Here is a 12419-nt window from a genome sequence, read left to right as displayed (position 1 = left end):
GGAGGGGAAGTAGTGATGATGGAGGGGAAGTAGGGAGGAAGAAGGGGAAGTATGGGAGAATGGAGTTCAAGCCATTATGATGGAAGGGAAGTAGGGATTATGGAGGTGAAGTAGGGATGATGGAGTGGAAGTAGGGATGATGGAGGGGAAGAAGGGAGGATGGAGGGGGAAACAGGGGAGGATGGAGGCAGAGGTAGGGAGGATGGAGGGGAAGTGGGGAGGATGGTGGTGTGGAAGTAGGAAGGATGGAAGGGTAAGTTGTGGAGGATGGAGGAGAAAACAGGGAGGATATAAGGGGAAGTAGGATTTATTGAGGGGAAGTAGGGAGGATGGAGGGGATGTTGGGAGGATGGAGGGGGAAACAGGGTAGCATGGAGGGGAAGAAGGAATCATGGAAGGAAAAGTAGGGGAGGATGGAGGGGAAGTAGGGAAGATGGAGGGGAAGTTGGGAGGATGGAGTGGAAGTCGGATGATGGAGGGGAAGTGGGGATGATGGAGGGGAAGTAGGGGGAATGGAGGGGAAGTAGGGAGGATGGAAGGGTAAGTAGTGGAGGATGGAGGGGAAAGTAGTGTACATGGAACTGGAAGCAGTTATAATGGAGGGGAAGTAGGGATGATAGAGAAGAAGTAGGGAAGTAGGGAGTATGGAGGCAGAGGTAGGGAGGATTGAGGGGAACAATGGATGGTGGAGAGGGAAGTAGGGAGGATGGAAGGGTAAGTAGTGGAGGATGGAGGGGAAAGTAGTGTACATGGAACTGGATGCAGTTGTGATGGAGGGGAAGTAGGGATGATAGAGAAGAAGTAGGGAAGTAGGGAGTATGGAGGCAGAGGTAGGGAGGATTGAGGGGAACAAGGGATGGTGGAGGGGGAAGTAGGGAGGCTGGAGGGGGAAGTAGGGAGGATGGAGGTGAAGTAGGAGTGATGGAGGGGTAAGTTGGGAGGATGGAGGGGAAGTAGTGAGGATAGAGGGTTAAATAGTGGAGGATGGAGAAAAAAGTAGGGACGATGGAGGGGGAAGTAGTGATGATTGAGGGGAAGTAGGGAGAATGGAGAGGGACACAGGGTAGGATTGTGGCAGAGGTAGGGAGGATGGAGGGAAAGTAGGGGGGGATGGTGTGGAAGAAGGGATGGTGGAGAGGGAAGTAGGGAGGATGGAGGGAGAAGTTGGGAGGATGGAGGGGAAGTAGGGAGGATGGAGGGGAAGAAGGGATCATGGAAGGGAAAGTAGGGGAGGATGGAGGTGAAGGACGGAGGATGGATGGGAGAGGAAGTTATGATGAAGGGGGAAGCAGGGGGCATGGAAGGTGAAGCAAGATGATGGTGGGGGAAGTAGGTAGGATGGAGGTGAAAAAGGAAGGAAGGAGGCTAAAGTAGGGAGGGTGAAGGGGGAAGTAGGGAGGATGGAGGGGAAGTAGGGAGGATTGAAGGAAAGTAAGGAGGATGGAGGGAAAATAGGAAGGAAGGAGGTTAGGTAGGGAGGATGGAGGGGAAAGTAGGCAGGGTGGAGGGGGAAGCAGGTACGATGGAGGGAAAGTAGGGATGATGGAGGGGAAGTACGGATGATAGAGAAGAAGTAGGGAAGTAGGGGGATGGAAGTCAAACTATTAGGATGGAGGGGAAGTAGGGATGATTTAGGGGAAGTAGGGATGATGGAGGGGAAGTAGGGAGGATAGAGGGGGAAACAGGGGAGGATGGAGGCAGACGTAAAGAGGATGGAGGGAAAGTGGGAAGGATGGTGTGGAAGTAGGGAGGATGGAGGTTAAGTAGTGAGGATGCAGGGAAAGTAGGGAGGATGCAGGGGGAAGTTGGGAGGATGGAGGGGAAGTAGGCAGGATGCAGGGTAAGTAGGGATCATGGAAGGGGAAGTAGGGGAGGATGGAGGTGAAGGACGGAGGATGGATGGGAGAGGAAGTTATGATGAAGGGGGAAGCAGGGGGCATGGAAGGTGAAGCAAGATGATGGTGGGGGAAGTAGGTAGGATGGAGGTGAAAAAGGAAGGAAGGAGGCTAAAGTAGGGAGGGTGAAGGGGGAAGTAGGGAGGATGGAGGGGAAGTAGGGAGGATTGAAGGAAAGTAAGGAGGATGGAGGGAAAATAGGAAGGAAGGAGGTTAGGTAGGGAGGATGGAGGGGAAAGTAGGCAGGGTGGAGGGGGAAGCAGGTACGATGGAGGGAAAGTAGGGATGATGGAGGGGAAGTACGGATGATAGAGAAGAAGTAGGGAAGTAGGGGGATGGAAGTCAAACTATTAGGATGGAGGGGAAGTAGGGATGATTTAGGGGAAGTAGGGATGATGGAGGGGAAGTAGGGAGGATAGAGGGGGAAACAGGGGAGGATGGAGGCAGACGTAAAGAGGATGGAGGGAAAGTGGGAAGGATGGTGTGGAAGTAGGGAGGATGGAGGTTAAGTAGTGAGGATGCAGGGAAAGTAGGGAGGATGCAGGGGGAAGTTGGGAGGATGGAGGGGAAGTAGGCAGGATGCAGGGTAAGTAGGGATCATGGAAGGGGAAGTAGGGGAGGATGGAGGGGAAGTAGGGAGGATGGAGGGGAAGTAGTGAGGATGGAGAGGAAGTAGGGATCATAGAAGGGTAAGTTGGGGAGTATGGAGGAGAAAGTAGGGAGGATGAAGGGGGGAGTAGGGATGATTGAGGGGAAGTAGGGACGATGGAGGGGAAGTCGGGAGGGTGGACGGGGAAATAGTGAGGATGGAGGGGAAGTAGTGATGATGGAGGGGAAGTAGGGAGGAAGAAGGGGAAGTATGGGAGAATGGACTTCAAGCTTTTAGGATTGAAGGGAAGTAGAGATTATGGAGGGGAAGTAGGGATGATGGAGTGGAAGCAGGGATGATGGAGGGGAAGAAGGGAGGATGGAGGGGGAAACAGGGGAGGATGGAGGCAGAGTTAGGGAGGATGGAGGGGAAGTGGGGAGGATGGTGGTGTGGAAGTAGGGAGGATGGAAGGGTAAGTTGTGGAGGATGGAGGAGAAAATAGGGAGGATATAAGGGGAAGTAGGGTTTACTGAGGGGAAGTAGGGAGGATGGAGGGGATGTTGGGAGGATGGAGGGGGAAACAGGGGAGGATGGAGGGGAAGAAGGGATCATGGAAGGAAAAGTAGGGGAGGATGGAGGGGAAGTAGGGAGGATGGAGGGGAAGTAGGGATCATGGAAGGAAAAGTAGGCGAGGATGGAGGGGAAGTTCGAAGGATGGTTGGGAGAGGAAGTTATGATGAAGGGGGAAGCAGGGGGCATCAAAGGTGAAGTAGGATAATGGAGGGGGAAGTAGGGATGATGGAGGGGAAGTAGGGATGGAGGGGAAGTAGGGATGATGAAGGAGGAAGTACGGATGATTGAGGGGAAGTAGGGAGGATGGAGAAGAGGGGTGATCGAAGGGGAACAGGGGAGGATGGAGGGGAAGAAGGGAGGATCGTGTGGAAGTAGGGAGAAATAGGGAAGTAGTGAGGATGGAGGGGAAGTAGGGGTGATGGAGGGGAAGTAGGGAGGATGGAGGGGAAAGTAGGGAGGATGGAGGGGAAGTAGGGAGGATGGAGGGGAAGTATGGGAGAATGGAGTTCAAGCTATTAGGATGGAAGGGAAGTAGGGATTATGGAGGGGAAGTAGGGATGATGGAGTGGAAGTAGGGATGATGTAGTGAGGATGGAGGGGAATTGGGGAGGATGGTTGTGTGGAAGAAAGGAGGATGGAAGGGTAAGTAGTGGAGGATGGAGGAGAAAATAGGGAGGATATAGGGGAAGTAGGGAGGATGGAGGAGGTAGTTGGGAGGATGGAGGGGAAGTAGGGAGGATGGAGGGGAAGTAGGGACGATAGAGAAGGAAACAGGGGAGGATGGAGGCAGAGGTAAAGACGATGGAGGGGAAGTGGGGAGGATGGTGTGGAAGTAGGGAGGATGCAGGGGAAGTAGTGAGGATGAAGGGGAAGTAGTGAGGATGGAGGGGAGAGTTGGGAGGATGGAGGGGAAGTAGGGAGGATGGAGCGGAAGTAGGGATCATGGAAGGGAAAGTAGGGGAGGATGGAGGGGAAGTACGGAGGATGGATGGGAGAGGAAGTTATGATGAAGGGGGAAGCAGGGGTCATGGAAGGTGAAGTAGGGCGATGGAGGGGAAAGTAGGGAGGATGGAGGAGAAATAGGGAGGAGTGAGGCTAAGCAGGGAGAATGGAGGGTGAAGTAGGGAGGATGGAGGGGAAGTAGTGAGGATGGAGAGGAAGTAGGGATCATAGAAGGGTAAGTTGGGGAGTATGGAGGACAAAGTAGGGAGGATGAAGGGGGGAGTAGGGATGATTGTGGGGAAGTCGGGAGGGTGGACGGGGAAATAGTGAGGATGGAGGGGAAGTAGTGATGATGGAGGGGAAGTAGGGAGGAAGAAGGGGAAGTATGGGAGAATGGAGTTCAAGCTATTAGGATGGAAGGGAAGTAGGGATTATGGAGGGGAAGTAGGGATGATGGAGCGGAAGTAGGGAGGATGGAGGGGGAAACAGGGGAGGATTGAGGCAGAGTTAGGGAGGATGGAGGGGAAGTGGTGAGGATGGTTGTGTGGAAGTAGGGAGGATGGAAGGGTAAGTAGAGGAGGATGGAGGAGAAAATAGGGAGGATATAGGGGGAAGTAGGGTTGATTGAGGGGAAGTAGGGAAGATGGAGGGGATGTTGGGAGGATGGAGGGGGAAACAGGGGAGGTTGGAGGGGAAGTAGGGATCATGAAGGAAAAGTAGGGGAGGATGGAAGGGAACTGCGGAGGATGGTTGGGAGAGGAAGTTATGATGTAGGGGGAAGCAGGGGGCATCGAAGGTGAAGTAGGATGATGGAGGGGGAAGTAGGGATGATGGAGGGGGAAGTAGGGATGATGGAGGGGAAGTAGGGAGGATGAAGGGGGAAGTAGGGAGGATGGAGGAGAAGTGGGGATGATGGAGGGGGAACAGGGGAGGATGGAGGGGAAGAAGGGAGGATCGTGTGGAAGTAGGGAGAAATAGGGAAGTAGTGAGGATGGAGGGAAGTAGGGGTGATGGAGGGAAAGTAGGGAGGATGGAGGGGAACGTAGGGAGGATGGAGGGGGAAGTAAGCAATATTGAGGGGAAGTAGGGAGGATGGAGGAGAAGTGGGGATGATTGAGGGGGAAACAGGGGTGTATGGAGGCTGAGGTAATGAGGATGGAGGGGAAGTAGGGAGGATTGTGTGGAAGTAGGGAGGAAGGAGTGGAAGTAGGGAGGATGGAGGGGAAGTATGGGAGAATGGAGTTCAAGCTATTAGGATGGAAGGGAAGTAGGGATAATGGAGGGGAAGTAGGGATGATGGAGTGGAAGTAGGGAGGATGGAGGGGAAGTAGGGGTCATGGAAGAGAAAGTAGGGGAGGATGGAGGTGAAGGACGGAGGATGGATGGGAGAGGAAGTTATGATGAAGGGGGAAGCAGGGGGCATGGAAGGTGAAGCAATATGATGGAGGGGGAAGTAGGGAGGATGGAGGTGAAAAAGGAAGGAAGGAGGCTAAAGTAGGGAGGGTGAACTGGGAAGTAGGGAGGATGGAGGGGAAGTAGGGAGGATTGAAGGAAAGTAAGGAGGATGGAGGGAAAATAGGAAGGAAGGAGGTTAGGTAGGGAGGATGGAGGGGAAAGTAGGCAGGGTGGAGGGGGAAGCAGGTACGATGGAGGGAAAGTAGGGATGATGGAGGGGAAGTACGGATGATAGAGAAGAAGTAGGGAAGTAGGGGGATGGAAGTCAAACTATTAGGATGGAGGGGAAGTAGGGATGATTTAGGGGAAGTAGGGATGATGGAGGGGAAGTAGGGAGGATAGAGGGGGAAACAGGGGAGGATGGAGGCAGAGGTAAAGAGGATGGAGGGGAAGTGGGGAGGATGGTGTGGAAGTAGGGAGGATGAAGGGGAAGTAGTGAGGATGGAGGGGAAGTAGGAAGGATAGAGAAAGTTTGGAGGATGGAGGGGAAGTAGGGATGATGGAGGGAAGTATGGGAGAATGGAGTTCAAGCTATTAGGATGGAAGGGAAGTAGGGATTATGGAGGGGAAGTAGGGATGACGGAGTGGAAGTAGGGATGATGGAGGGAAATTAGGGATGATGGAGGGGGAAAGTAGGGGAGGATAGAGGCAGAGGTGAAGAGGATGGAGGGGAAGTGGGGAGCATGATGTGGAAGTAGGGAGGATAGAGGTGAAGTAGTGAGGATGGATGGGAAGTAGGGAGGATGGAGGGGAAGTTTTGGGGATGGAGAGGAAGTAGGGATCATAGAAGGGTAAGTTGGGGAGTATGGAGGACAAAGTAGGGAGGATGAAGGGGGGAGTAGGGATGATTGAGGGGAAGTCGGGAGGGTGGACGGGGAAATAGTGAGGATGGAGGGGAAGTAGTGATGATGGAGGGGAAGTAGGGAGGAAGAAGGGGAAGTATGGGAGAATGGAGTTCAAGCTATTAGGATGGAAGGTAAGTAGGGATTATGGAGGGGAAGTAGGGATGATGGAGTGGAAGTAGGGATGATGGAGGGGAAGTAGGGAGGATGGAGGGGGAAACAGGGGAGGATAGAGGCAGAGTTAGGGAGGATGGAGGGGAAGTGGGGAGGATGGTGGTGTGGAAGTAGGGAGGATGGAAGGAAAGTAGGGAGGATTGAGGGGGAAGTAAGGATGATTGAGGGGAAGTAGGGAGGATGGAGGGGAAAGTAGGGAGGATAGAGGGGTAAGTAAGGATGATTGAGGGGAAGTAGGGAGGATGGAGGAGAAGTAGGGATGATTGAGGGGGAAACAGGGGAGGATGGAGGCTGAGGTAGTGAGGATGGAGGGGAAGTAGGGAGGATTGTGTGGAAGTAGGGAGGATTGAGGGGAAGTAGTGAGGATGGAGGGGACGTATGGAGGATGGAGGGGAAGTAGGTAGGATGGAGGGGAAGTAGGGATGTTGGAGGGGAAGTAGGAATGATGGAGGGGAAAGTAGGGAGGATGGAAGAGGAAGTAGTGAGGTTGGAGGGGAAGTAGGGACGATGGAGGAGGAAGTTGGGAGGATGGAGGGGAAGTAGGGAGGATGGAGTGGAAGTAGGGATGATGGAGGGGGAAGTAGGGAGGATGGAGGTGAAGTAGTGAGGATGGAGAGGAATTAGGAATCATTGAATGGTAAGTTGGGGAGTATGAAGGAGAAAGTAGGGAGGATGAAGGGGGGAGTAGAGATGATTGAGGGGAAGTAGGGAGGAAGGAGGATAAGTGGGGACGGTGGACGGGGAAGTAGTGAGGACGGAGGGGATGTAGTGATGATGGAGGGGAAGTAGGGAGGAAGAAGGGGGAAGTTTGGAGGATGGAGGGGAACTAGGGAGGATGGAGGGGAAGTATGGGAGAATGGAGTTCAAGCTATTAGGATGGAAGGGAAGTAGGGATTATGGAGGAGAAGTAGGGATGATGGAGTGGACGTAGGGATGATGGAGGGGAAGTAGGGAGGATGGAGGGGGAAACAGGGGAGGATGGAGGCAGAGGTAAAGAGGATGGAGGGGAAGTGGGAGGATGATGTGGAAGTAGGGAGGATGGAGGGGAAGTAGTGAGGATGGATGGGAAGTAGGGAGGATGGAGGAGGAAGTTGGGAGGATGGAGTGGAAGTAGGGAGGATGGACGGGAAGGAAGGATGCTGGAGGGGAAGTAGGGATGACGGAGTGGAAATTAGGGAGGATGGAGGGGAAGTAGGGATGATGGAGGAGGAAGTTGGAAGGATGGAGGGGAAGTAGGGAGGATGGAGGGGAAGTAGGGAGGATGGAGGGCAAGTAGGGAGGATAGAGGGGAAACAGATGAGGATGGAGGCAGAGGTAAAGACGATGGAGGGGAAATGGGGAGGATGGTGTGGAAATAGGGAGGATGGAGGGCAAGTAGTGAGGATGGAGTGGAAGTAGGGAGGATGGAGGGGAAAGTTGGGAGGATGGAGGGGAAGTAGGGAGGATGGAGGGGAAGTAGGGATGATGGAAGGGAGAGGATATTATGATGAAGGGGAAGCAAGGGTCATGGAAGGTGAAGAAGGACGATGGAGGGAGAAGTAGGGAGGATGGAGGAGAATTAGGGAGGAGTGAGGCTAAGCAGGGGTGGTGGAGGGGGAAGTAGGGAAGATGGAAGGGAAGTAGTGAGGATGGAGAGGAAGTAGGGATCATAAAAGGGTAAGTTGGGGGAGAAAGTAGGGAGGATGAAGGGGAGAGTAGGGATGATTGAGGGGAAGTAGGGAGGATGGAGGAGAAGTGGGGAGGGTGGACGGGGAAATAGTGGGGATGGAGGGGGAAGTAGTGATGATGGAGGGGAAAGTAGGGAGGAAGAAGGGGGAAGTTTGGAGGAAGGAGTGGAAGTAGGGAGGATGGAGGTGAAGTATGGGAAAATGGAGTTCAAGCTTTTAGGATTGAAGGGAAGTAGGGATGAAGGAGTGGAAGTAGGGATGATGGAGGGGAAGTAGGGAGGATGGAGGGGGAAACAGGGGAGGATAGAGGCAGTGTTAGGGAGGATGGAGGGGAAGTGGGGAGGATGGTGGTATGGAAGTAGGGAAAATGGAAGGTCAAGTAGTGGAGGATTGAGGAGAAAATAGGGAGGATATAGGTGAAGTAGGGTTGATTGAGGGGAAGTAGGGAGGATGGAGGGGATGTCGGAAGGATGGAGGGGGAAACAGGGGAGGATGGAGGGGAAGAAGGGATCACGGAAAGAAAAGTAGGGGAGGATGGAGGGGAAGTAGAGAGGATGGAGGGGAAGTAGGGATCATGGAAGGAAAAGTAGGGGAGGATGGAGGGGAAGTGCGAAGGATGGTTGGGAGAGGAAGTTATGATGAAGGGGGAAGCAGAGGGCATGGAAGGTGAAGTCTGATGATGGAGGGGGAAGTAGGGATGATTGAGGGGAAGTAGGGAGGATGGAGGAGAAGTGGGGATGATGGAGGGGGAACAGGGGAGGATGGAGGGGAAGAAGGGGGGATCGTGTGGAAGTAGGGAGAAATAGGGAAGTAGTGAGGATGGAGGGAAGTAGGGGTGATGGAGGGGAAGTAGGGAGGATGGAGGGGAACGTAGGGAGGATGGAGGGGGAAGTAAGGATGATTGAGGGGAAGTTGGGAGGATGGAGGAGAAGTGGGGATGATTGAGGGGGAAATAGGGGTGTATGGAGGCTGAGGTAATAAGGATGGAGGGGAAGTAGGGAGGATTGTGTGGAAGTAGGGAGGAAGGAGTGGAAGTAGGGAGGATGGAGGGGAAGTATGGGAGAATGGAGTTCAAGCTATTAGGCTGGAAGGGAAGTAGGGATAATGGAGGGGAAGTAGGGATGATGGAGTGGAAGTAGGGAGGATGGAGGGGAAGTAGGGATCATGGAAGGGAAAGTAGGGGAGGATGGAGGTGAAGGACGGAGGATGGATGGGAGAGGAAGTTATGATGAAGGGGGAAGCAGGGGGCATGGAAGGTGAAGCAAGATGATGGAGGGGGAAGTAGGGAGGATGGAGGTGAAAAAGGAAGGAAGGAGGCTAAAGTAGGGAGGGTGAACTGGGAAGTAGGGAGGATTGAAGGAAAGTAGGGAGGATGGAGGGAAAATAGGAAGGAAGGAGGTTAGGTAGGGAGGATGGAGGGGAAAGTAGGCAGGGTGGAGGGGGAAGCAGGTACGATGGAGGGAAAGTAGGGATGATGGAGGGGAAGTACGGATGATAGAGAAGAAGTAGGGAAGTAGGGGGATGGAAGTCAAACTAGGGAAGTAGGGATGATGGAGGGGAAGTAGGGAGGATAGAGGGGGAAACAGGGGAGGATGGAGACAGAGGTAAATAGGATGGAGGGGAAGTGGGGAGGATGGTGTGGAAGTAGGGAGGATGGAGGGGAAGTAGTGAGGATGGAGGGGAAGTAGGAAGGATAGAGAAAGTTTGGAGGATGGAGGGGAAGTAGGGATGATGGAGGGATGTATGGGAGAATGGAGTTCAAGCTATTAGGATGGAAGGGAAGTAGGGATTATGGAGGGGAAGTAGGGATGACGGAGTGGAAGTAGGGATGATGGAGGGAAAGTAGGGAGGATGGATTGGGAAACAGGGGAGTATGGAGGCAGAGGTGAAGAGGATGGAGGGGAAGTGGGGAGGATGATGTGGAAGTAGGGAGGATAGAGGTGAAGTAGTGAGGATGGATGGGAAGTAGGGAGGATGGAGGAGGAAGTTGTGAGGATGGAGGGGAAGTAGGGAGGATGGACGGGAAGTAAGGATGTTGGAGGGGAAGTAGGGATGATGGAGGGGAAAGTAGGGAGGATGGAAGAGGAAATAGTGAGGATGAAAGGGGAAGTACGGAGGATGGAGGGGAAGTAGGGACGATAGAGGGGGAAACAGGGGAGGATGGAGGCAGAGGTAAAGACGATGGAGGGGAAGTGGGGAGGATGGTGTGCAAGTAGGGAGGATGGAGGTTAAGTAGTGAGGATGCAGGGAAAGTAGGGAGGATGGATGGGAAAGTTGGGAGGATGGAGGGGAAGTAGGCAGGATGCAGGGTAAGTAGGGATCATGGAAGGAGAAGTAGGCGAGGTTGGAGGGGAAGTACGGAGGATGGATGGGAGAGGAAGTTATGATGAAGGGGGAAGCAGGGGTCATGGAAGGTGAAGTAGGACGATGGAGGGGAAAGTAGGGAGGATGGAGGAGAAATAGGGAGGATTGAGGCTAAGCAGGGAGGATGGAGGGGGAAGTAGGGAGGATGGAGGGGAAGTAGTGAGGATGGAGAGGAAGTAGGGATCATAGAAGGGTAAGTTGGGGAGTATGGAGGAGAAAGTAGGGAGGATGAAGGGGGGTAGTAGGGATGATTGAGGGGAAGTAGGGACGATGGAGGAGAAGTCGGGAGGGTGGACGGGGAAATAGTGAGGATGGAGGGGAAGTAGTGATGATGGAGGGGAAGTAGGGAGGAAGAAGGGGAAGTATGGGAGAATGGACTTCAAGCAATTAGGATTGAAGGGAAGTAGAGATTATGGAAGGGAAGTAGTGATGGAGTGGAAGCAGGGATGATGGAGGGGAAGAAGGGAGGATGGAGGGGGAAACAGGGGAGGATGGAGGCAGAGTTAGGGAGGATGGAGGGGAAGTGGGGAGGATGGTGGTGTGGAAGTAGGGAGGATGGAAGGATAAGTTGTGGAGGATGGAGGAGAAAATAGGGAGGATATAAGGGGAAGTAGGGTTTATTGAGGGGAAGTAGTGAGGATGGAGGGGATGTTGGGAGGATGGAGGGGGAAACAGGGGAGGATGGAGGGGAAGAAGGGATCATGGAAGGAAAAGTAGGGGAGGATGGAGGGGAAGTAGGGAGGATGGAGGGGAAGTAGGGATCATGGAAGGAAAAGTAGGCGAGGATGGAGGGGAAGTTCGAAGGATGGTTGGAAGAGGAAGTTATAATGAAGGGGGAAGCAGGGGTCATCGAAGGTGAAGTAGGATGATGGAGGGGGAAGTAGGGATGATGGAGGGGAAGTAGGGATGGAGGGGAAGTAGGGATGATGAAGGGGGAAGTAGGGATGATTGAGGGGAAGTAGGGAGGATGGAGAAGTGGGGATGATGGAAGGGGAACAGGGGAGGATGGAGGGGAAGAAGGGAGGATCGTGTGGAAGTAGGGAGAAATAGAGAAGTAGTGAGGATGGAGGGGAAGTAGGGGTGATGGAGGGGAAGTAGGGAGGATGGAGGGGAAAGTAGGGAGGATGGAGGGGAAGTAGGGAGGATGGAGGGGAAGTAAGGGAGAATGGAGTTCAAGCTATTAGGATGGAAGGGAAGTAGGGATTATGCAGGGGAAGTAGGGATGATGGAGTGGAAGTAGGGATGATGTAGGGAGGATGGAGGGGAATTGGGGAGGATGGTGGTGTGGAAGTAGGGAGGATGGAAGGGAAAGTAGTGGAGGATGGAGGAGAAAATAGGGAGGATATAGGGGAAGAAGGGAGGATGGAGGAGGAAGTTGGGAGGATGGAGGGGAAGTAGGGAGGATGGAGTGGAAGTAGGGAGGATGGAGGGGAAGTAGGGACGATAGAGGGGGAAACAGGGGAGGATGGAGGCAGAGGTAAGGACGATGGAGGGGAAGTGGGGAGGATGGTGTGGAAGTAGGGAGGATGGAGGGGAAGTAGTGAGGATGGAGGGGAAGTAGTGAGGATGGAGGGGAGAGTTGGGAGGATGGAGGGGAAGTAGGGAGGGTGGAGGGGAAGTAGGGATCATGGAAGGGAAAGTAGGGGAGGATGGAGGGGAAGTAGGGAGGATGGATGGGAGAGGAAGTTATGATGAAGGGGGAAGCAGGGGTCATGGAAGGTGAAGTAGGACGATGGAGGGGAAAGTAGGGAGGATGGAGGAGAAATAGGGAGGAGTGAGGCTAAGCAGGGAGAATGGAGGGTGAAGTAGGGAGGATGGAGGGGAAGTAGTGAGGATGGAGAGGAAGCAGGGATCATAGAAGGGTAAGTTGGGGAGTATGGAGGACAAAGTAGGGAGGATGAAGGGGGGAGTAGGGATG

At 53.7% G+C, this 12419-nt stretch overlaps 7 protein-coding genes across 7 annotated transcripts; all 7 read right to left on the bottom strand.

The window, feature by feature from the left end:
- Window positions 1-389: 389 nt before the first annotated feature.
- Window positions 390-1214, bottom strand: LOC139464762 (uncharacterized). Its single transcript, XM_071246273.1, has one exon. The coding sequence runs from the start codon at window positions 1212-1214 to the stop codon at window positions 390-392; it is 825 nt and encodes a 274-aa protein (XP_071102374.1).
- Window positions 1215-2769: 1555 nt separating this feature from the next.
- LOC139464761 (merozoite surface protein CMZ-8-like) lies at window positions 2770-3243 on the bottom strand. The gene has a single exon (XM_071246272.1). The coding sequence runs from the start codon at window positions 3241-3243 to the stop codon at window positions 2770-2772; it is 474 nt and encodes a 157-aa protein (XP_071102373.1).
- A 321-nt stretch (window positions 3244-3564) lies between these two features.
- Window positions 3565-4086, bottom strand: LOC139464760 (merozoite surface protein CMZ-8-like). The gene has a single exon (XM_071246271.1). The coding sequence runs from the start codon at window positions 4084-4086 to the stop codon at window positions 3565-3567; it is 522 nt and encodes a 173-aa protein (XP_071102372.1).
- A 344-nt stretch (window positions 4087-4430) lies between these two features.
- LOC139464759 (DNA-directed RNA polymerase II subunit RPB1-like) lies at window positions 4431-8120 on the bottom strand. Its single transcript, XM_071246270.1, has 2 exons — window positions 7441-8120; window positions 4431-5247 (listed from the first exon to the last, which is right to left on the bottom strand). Exons 1-2 carry the CDS (start codon window positions 8118-8120, stop codon window positions 4431-4433), a joined length of 1497 nt encoding a protein of 498 aa, XP_071102371.1.
- Window positions 8121-8345: 225 nt separating this feature from the next.
- On the bottom strand, window positions 8346-10546 carry LOC139464758 (DNA-directed RNA polymerase II subunit RPB1-like). Its single transcript, XM_071246269.1, has 2 exons — window positions 9902-10546; window positions 8346-9221 (listed from the first exon to the last, which is right to left on the bottom strand). Exons 1-2 carry the CDS (start codon window positions 10544-10546, stop codon window positions 8346-8348), a joined length of 1521 nt encoding a protein of 506 aa, XP_071102370.1.
- A 334-nt stretch (window positions 10547-10880) lies between these two features.
- On the bottom strand, window positions 10881-11351 carry LOC139464757 (merozoite surface protein CMZ-8-like). Its single transcript, XM_071246267.1, has one exon. It carries the CDS (start codon window positions 11349-11351, stop codon window positions 10881-10883), a length of 471 nt encoding a protein of 156 aa, XP_071102368.1.
- Window positions 11352-11704: 353 nt separating this feature from the next.
- LOC139464756 (uncharacterized) lies at window positions 11705-12130 on the bottom strand. The gene has a single exon (XM_071246266.1). It carries the CDS (start codon window positions 12128-12130, stop codon window positions 11705-11707), a length of 426 nt encoding a protein of 141 aa, XP_071102367.1.
- Window positions 12131-12419: the final 289 nt, after the last annotated feature.

Source organism: Haliotis cracherodii, unplaced genomic scaffold, assembly GCF_022045235.1.
Source record: "Haliotis cracherodii isolate W230 unplaced genomic scaffold, xgHalCrac1.p SCAF_17, whole genome shotgun sequence".
Classification (NCBI taxonomy): domain Eukaryota; kingdom Metazoa; phylum Mollusca; class Gastropoda; order Lepetellida; family Haliotidae; genus Haliotis; species Haliotis cracherodii.
Note: the sequence above shows the minus strand (reverse complement) of the source record. Positions and strands in the feature narration are given on the sequence as shown.